This window comes from Montipora capricornis, chromosome 9 (assembly GCF_036669925.1).
Source record: "Montipora capricornis isolate CH-2021 chromosome 9, ASM3666992v2, whole genome shotgun sequence".
In the NCBI taxonomy this organism is placed as follows: domain Eukaryota; kingdom Metazoa; phylum Cnidaria; class Anthozoa; order Scleractinia; family Acroporidae; genus Montipora; species Montipora capricornis.
In genome coordinates, this window is record NC_090891.1 from 10,941,183 (window position 1) to 10,948,682 (window position 7,500).

The 7,500-nt window shown below is 41.3% G+C and overlaps 1 protein-coding gene across 2 annotated transcripts in view; it reads left to right on the forward strand.

The window, feature by feature from the left end:
- The window catches only part of LOC138015520 (calpain-15-like), a 52,152-nt gene that overhangs the window by 9,005 nt on the left and 35,647 nt on the right, over nucleotides 1-7,500 (forward strand). For both annotated transcript variants that reach the window (XM_068862583.1, XM_068862584.1), the window contains exon 3: nucleotides 6,653-6,873. In XM_068862583.1, the coding sequence (XP_068718684.1) occupies nucleotides 6,653-6,873 (221 nt within the window). The remainder of the gene's footprint in view (nucleotides 1-6,652; nucleotides 6,874-7,500) is intronic.

The following is a 7,500-nucleotide window of genomic DNA, read 5'->3' on the forward strand; positions in this document are numbered from 1 at the left end:
CCTGAAATTCTCTCTAAATGTAACTGCTTCTTCAAGGAGCCTGGTTTTGCTTGGATGCGTCATCAACAATGGTCTTGGAATTGGCAATCATCGGCCTTTGTTCCAAGAAATTACACTGACACTGAACTATGACACTCATAGAAACTGCAATCACGGGCTATTGTTTCAAGGGAACAAAAGGATCACGCCGAGTTACACTTACAGGAGGCGAAAAAGGTGGACATCAAAAAGGATGCATCCCGCAACAGCGGCAATCTAATTACGGTGAACTGTTCAGCTGGCATATCTAACCGAAGCCGCAAAGTTTTACCTCTGACCCTTTGCTCTGTCAATGCTCGTTCCGTTAAATCAAAGTCCGCTGATTTCTTTGACCTTGTAGTCAATTCTGCGGCTGATTTAGTGGCAATAACTGAAAGCGACTCCGCGGCGACACTTGAGATAATTCCACCTGGGTATCAACTGATTAACCAACCGCGCCCCAGCAGACCTGGTGGTGGAATTGCTCTCCTTTACAGAGGCCACATTTCCATAAAAAAGATCAGATGCACTACGATGACATCCTTCGAGTATGCTGAGTTTATTGTTAAATCTGGGTCATTTAGCACTAGACTTGTGATTGTTTACCATCCTCCATACTCTAGAGAGCATCCGCACACAGATAGGTCATTTTTAACCGAGTTCACGACATACCTGGAAAGTATCATACTATCAGTTGAGTCTTTGCTCTTCGGCGGTGACTTTAACTTACACGTAGACGACCCAGACGACGCTGTCTCTGCTGCTTTTTTGGACACCCTTGAGTCTATGAACCTTGTGCAACACGTGACTGGTCCAACACATGAACACAATCATACCCTTTATTTAGTTATCACGCGTCAGTCCGACAAGGTCCTTTTATGTCAACCGAAGGTTGGCTTTCTTTTTTCTGATCACGCGCCTATCTTCTGTTCTTAAAATTCCATTAAACCTCAATTCAGTTCTAAGTCATATACTTACAGGAAATACAAAGCAGTGGATGTTGTGGCACTTAAGGAGGATCTCTCAGTCTCCACCCTCTGCAATGACGACTTTGCACATTTGGACGACTTGGTTAATTGCTACATTATCGTCGCTGATAGATCGTTATGCCCCTTTGAATAAAAGAACTGTTGTAAACAGGCCACGTGTTCCCTGGATTGACTGTGATATCAAGGCAGCAATTAGAGAGAGGCGAAAAGCTGAACGTAAATGGCGGGCTAGCGAGTCACTCGCGGATTTTGCAGGGTTTAAAATAAAAAAGAATTACGTCACTAAACTTATGAATAGCGCACGCTCCAAGTATTATAGCAACTTTATGCGCGACAACAGCACTGACCAACGGAAATTATTTAGAGCAGCTAAGTCCTTACTTTCTGAGTCTAAGACTCTATCGTTAGTGGATGGGACTGACGCTTCGGCACTTGCTAATGATATTGGTGAGTTCTTCCTTCGGAAGGTTACTCGAAGTTGGAAACCAGTAGTTTATCGTTTTCCATGGTTGATTCTACTGTTTCACGTAGTGCTGATGTTTCATTAACGGAGTTTAATACTCTCTCTGTGGATGATGTCAGGAAATTAATATCCCGCTCGGCCAAGAAGTCCTCCTGCTTGGACCCCATGCCAACTGTAATGGTTGTGCAGTGCTTAGATGACCTGCTACCTGTTATCACGACAATTATCAACATGTCTTTAAAGCGCGGTCACTTTGCCGACAAATGGAAGGAAGCAATAGTCACCCCCCTACTAAAGAAACCCGGGACCGAAATGTTGTTTAAGAATCTCCGCCCTGTCAGCAATTTGGCCTTTACCTCCAAGCTGACAGAGACTGCTGTTGCGGACCAACTGCAGTCTCACATGTCTCGCTATGGTTTGTACCCAGTTCTCCAATCTGCATACAGATGCCATCACAGTTCTGAGACAGCCTTACTAAAGGTCCGCAATGATATCCTTCTTAACATGAATAAGCAACATGTTACTCTTCTCGTGCTGTTAGATCTCAGTGCTGCGTTCGACACAGTGAATCATGAAATTCTACTTGAGAGCTTGACGTCGAAGCTTGGTATCGGAGGTACAGTACTATCATGGTTTTGCTCCTACTTATCTGGTCGATCGCAGCGGGTAGCTGTTGATTATAAACTATCGAAGTCATTCCATCTTGACTGTGGCGTTCCGCAAGGGCCTTGTCTTGGTCTGCTGTTATTTAACATCTATTGTAGCAGTTTAATTGATATCGTTGAGGTTCACCTACCTGAATTTCATTCCTACGCAGACGATTCTCAGCTATACCTTTCATTCAGCCCGAGCAACTCTTTGTGTCAAGATGCTGCTGTGAGTGCCATGGAGGCCTGCATTGCTGACATCAAGAAATGGACTCAGCACGATAGTCTTATGTTGAACGACAATAAAACTGACTTTATTATGATCGGAACTCGTCAGCAATTAGCTAAAGTCAATGTAACCAGCATACAAGTTGGAAATCATCTGATAACCAAGTCCAGGTCTGTTAGGAATCTGGGTACTTGGTTCAATGATACATTTGATATGTCCCAACATGTGACCAATCTTTGTAGTGCATCATTCTTTCAGTTACACAATATTCTTGGCTTGCAGTCACGTGAATTCCGGTACAATTTGCCATTTTCATCCGCCATGTTGGGGTTCCAAAACCAATATGGCAGCCAGTGTGTTAACCACGTAGTCACCAACTTGTGAACCTAAACGCGATTTTCTCTTATTCCGCTGCCTCAAAATGCTTATGTGCCTGATCGTTGGCTGTTCTAGAAAGACTGGTCGAGGTAAGGAAGTCCGATTGTATCGAGTTCCAGCTATTATTACAAATCAAGGCCCAGAAGTTGAGGAATTGAGTATCGAGCGACGGCGATTGTGGATCTCTGCAATAAGCCGTGCTGATCTTACGGATAAAATCTTGAACAGCGATAAAGTTTGCGACCAACATTTCCATTCTGGAACTGCAGCTCCTTTGTGGGATCGTTACAATATTGACTGGGTTCCCACTCTCAATTTAGGCCATGACAAAACGGCGACGCAAAGTGAACAACATCAAGCGCAATCGCGAGAGGCTCGAGCGGAGAGGTCAAAGAAAAAGGCGAAAACGTCACGCGGAACAACAGGAACAAGAACGTTCACTGAAGCAGCAGAAATTAAATGAGCCTGGAGTTCCCCTTGCTGATTTTGCTGCTGAGATCGAAAGTGCAAGTACCAGTTCAGAACAAGTCCAAGTGGAGAACTTAGACTTGCAACCTACAGACCAGCAAGAATCAGATCCCAACGAGCAAGCAACACACAGCACATGCTCTACTCAAACAGAAGCGTTCGATTATTTATATCGCTCCGTGGAATCTCTTTCCATCAAGGACTGCCCACGAAGTGATGCCTCAACTCAAACAGAAGAGTTTGATTACTTGTTTGCTGAGTCAGTGACTAGCAAGCCTTTTGACAAAAATTATTTCAAAGAGGATAACGGGAAAGTGTCTTTCTACACTGGTTTGCCAACATTTGAAGTACTGGAAGCCACTTTTAATCATGTTGCACCCCATGTCAAACGAAGAACACAATCCCTTTCTTTATTTCAAGAGATGGTTATGGTACTGATGAAATTGAGACTCAATGTTCCACACCAAGACTTGGCCTACCGATTTGGAGTCTCTATGTCCACAGTATCAAGGACATTTGCACACTGGCTGGTCATCATGGATGTGCGGTTGTCCCTACTGATCAGGTGGCCAGAGAGGGAAGAACTTTGGAAGACCATGCCCCAGTGTTTTAAGTTTTCGTTTGGCAATAAGACAACCGTCATTATTGACTGTTTTGAAGTTTTTTGTGTAAAACCGACCTGGCTAGAGCACAAACGTTCAGCTCGTACAAACACCACAACACAGTCAAGGTCCTCATCGGCATAACCCCTCAAGGCTGCATCTCCTTTGTCTCAGAAGCCTGGGGGGGACGCACCTCAGATAAGTATCTCACGGAAAATTGTGGGCTGCTCAACAACTTGCTTCCTGGGGATCTAGTTATGGCAGACAGGGGATTCACTGTTCACGATGGTGTTGCCCTTAAACAAGCAAAACTCATAATTCCAGCATATGAAACCCAACATGGCGGATACCCAAATATGGAAAATACAGTGACGTCACGTGCAAGCCAAGAATAAGACGCATAAGAAAATATTTAACGCAAGAAGCGGCTGCAACACTGGTGCACTCTTTTGTAACATGCAGAATCGATTACTGCATTAGCTTATTGTATGGTCTACCTGACTACCAGTTATTCAAGCTTCAAAGGGTCCAAAACTCGGCCGCCAGATTAGTTTATGAGGAAAGTAAATTCTGTCACATTACCCCATTATTGATGAAACTTCATTGGCTTCCCATAATCTACAGAATCAGGTTCTAAATAGCACTTTTAACGTACAAGGCAATCAGTGGCTTAGCGCCGTCCTACATAAGTGATCTTATTTCCATTAAGACCGGTGCAAATTACTCTTTGCGATCTGGCAAAAAATTACTTTTTAATTTTCCTTTACGTAAGTCTTATTCTACACTTGGTGACCGTTCTTTTAGTATGGCTGCCCCTCACGTTTGGAATTCACTTCCTTCCTTCATTAGGAAAGCCACCACAATTAACAATTTTAAGAGTCAACTTAAAACTTATTATTTTAAATTAGCATATTTTTAGTCTACAGGAATTAACAATTTTATTGGCACTTTGAATTCATGTAATTAATCTTAAGTTAACTTACAAATCTATTTATGAACTTATTCTTAGCTTATATGAACTGATAAATTTTATTGGTATTTTAATCCATGTTAAGCGCATACGATCATTCTGTCATGAAGCATGCGCTATATAAGTTTTTAAGTTATTAATATTATTATTATTATTATTGTTATTATTATTATGTTTAAATCATACGAACTTAAACGCGTGCGCACTGAGAAGTGTTGCCCTAGACGAAGGAGCATTTATCAAATGACGTCACCGACAACATGTAATTTGCATTAAAACAAGCAAACAAACTTGGTTTGAATGACTAATTGACCTCGACTACTTTACTTTCGTTCGAACATAGTTAGTATGATTCGAACAGCTAATTCACCTAGACTACTTAACTCTCATTCAAACAGATAATTCACCTCGACTAATTTACTCTCGTTCAAACAGCTAATTCACCTCGGCTATTTTACCTCGACCAATTTATTATCTTTCGAAAAGCTAATTCACCTCGACTACTTTACTCTAGTGTTTGGTGGCGAGGTGACTTGGCTTGGTGGCGAAACTCTCTGGTGGCAAGATGACCGGTAACCGCTTGGATAACAACGTGTGTTTCGTTGGTTGGATAACACAGCTGTCGCTTACACTGTAGTTAAATAACAGTATCTTTGTATCTTTACAGTACAGAAGTCTTTGGTTTTACATTATGTAAAGATAATAAAATTTGAGTCCTTACGGAAATCGCGCACTTTCTCATTTTGATTGCAATTTCTTGCTTTAAGGATCACCATGAGATCTAAAACTTGACAGTCTTCCGCTTATTTCACACGCGCAGCAGATCATTGTTCTCTCCCGCGGCAAACCTTGTCTTTTCTCTCGTGGAAAATTTCCCACGGCAAATTGCACCTCGGTTTTACCAAGGGAAAAAAATTTGCATACCTCGGTGGCGCGCGACCACTACCCGCGGCAAAGACGAGGTATTGCCTCTTCCTGAGGGGTCAATACTTCCAGGCGGTACTGTACAGCCCCTAATGCTCTCTGATCCACTATGTAATGCGAATGGGAAAAAGAAAGGGTACATCTTGGTTATGAAGGAACTTTGAGATCAGAAAGGATAAGGTCACCTCAGCTTACAGGTGTAAAAAAGTGCAAAATCTAGGCAATCAAGCCTTGAGGTTAGAAAAAGCGCAAGAATGTTCTGTGGACAATAGTACTTATAGTGCAAATGGGACGAGTGTCGTGGATAATTGTTTTATACATGTAGATGGGACCCATCTGGTGGATTATAGTGGTGTAGCTGCTTTTGTAAGCCAAGGGGTATATACATGTATTGTAGTTGACAGCAAAAATAAAACAATGATTGACATGGCCAAAATGCTAATTCTATGGCAAGCGTGCATTTGCATGCGCCAGCTTCACAACCCTCACAGTGCATTCACAACCGTCATTGGTGCATTGTGCATTCTATGTGAATGTTAACTTCATTCTTGCTAACTACTTTTTTTACTTTCATTTTTGAACATTTTTTTTTCTCTGAACTATTCCTCATCACAAAGCAGTAATATTGTATTTAAATCAAATTTAGTGTTTAATCAATACCTTGCGTCTAACATATGTGGTCAGATTCTCTACTTAGTTGTCTATAAACCAATTTATTTACGTGCATGTAATTACCGTGAAGAAAAATACAGTACATGTAAAAGCTGTTTTGAGTATACTTATAATACCAAGTTAAGGTAATAAGACTTGGTTATTTAAAATTAATGCACCCTGCCTGAGGCTTTTATTAAAATGAATGCTTCTGATATAATAACTGCAGTAAGCTGAATTGAGGATTTTGTAATCGTTGCAATTGCCGGTAATCTTATTTTTGTTGCTTATAATGGTTTTGTTTCATATGCAGATTGGAATTCAGTTTGTAGATGACTCGTTTCCTCCTGCTGAAAAGTCACTGTACCTCAAACCCCGGTTTTCAGAGCATCCTCGTGTTGCAAACTGGCTTCGTCCTCAGCAAATCCAATCAGTTGGAGGTGGCACTCACCATGGTACATCAAATATACCACTTGTTGTGTTCCGCAGTCCCAGACCTGATGATATCATGCAAGGAGTCCTTGGTGATTGCTGGTAAGAGTACTCGACTAGATCCTTTAAAATAGGAACTGAGATTTTAAAGTGCACCTAACCTCTTTTTTTTTTTGCTTCACACAGCTACATGTACAGTAAATATTGCATCCTTCAACCAGCATAGATTGTATTTTGCAAAATCACCTTAGTTATGCTTTGGCTTTAGCTGCTCATAATTTATCTCAAAAACGAACTGGGTGACCCCCATTCTTTTATTTCTGAAATGTAATCATCAGACCAAGATGAAACTCTCTGCAAAGTTAAAAAAACAATTGTGAAGCAGATTCACAGCCACCTTAAATTTTGAATTATTTAAGGTGGCTGAGTAGCTAAAGCCAAAACATAAGGTGCCTTTGCAGGGCTTTCCTGTTACCACAGTAACTTTTTATGTCACAAAAATGACCGAATCTTTTTCGGCAATAATTGCTGTTAAGTGAGAATAGCGCTTTAGTGTCAGTCCCTCTAATAACAATGTTTCTTTCAAGTATTGAAACTGGTTTGAGCCCCCTCAACATAATCCTTGGTTTAAGGTCATCCTCCTGTTGAATATGCATGTGATATTTTGACTAGCATCTGCACCTCATTTTGCTTCAATGAGCTTGGAAAGCCCAGGAGTGTACATAGTTT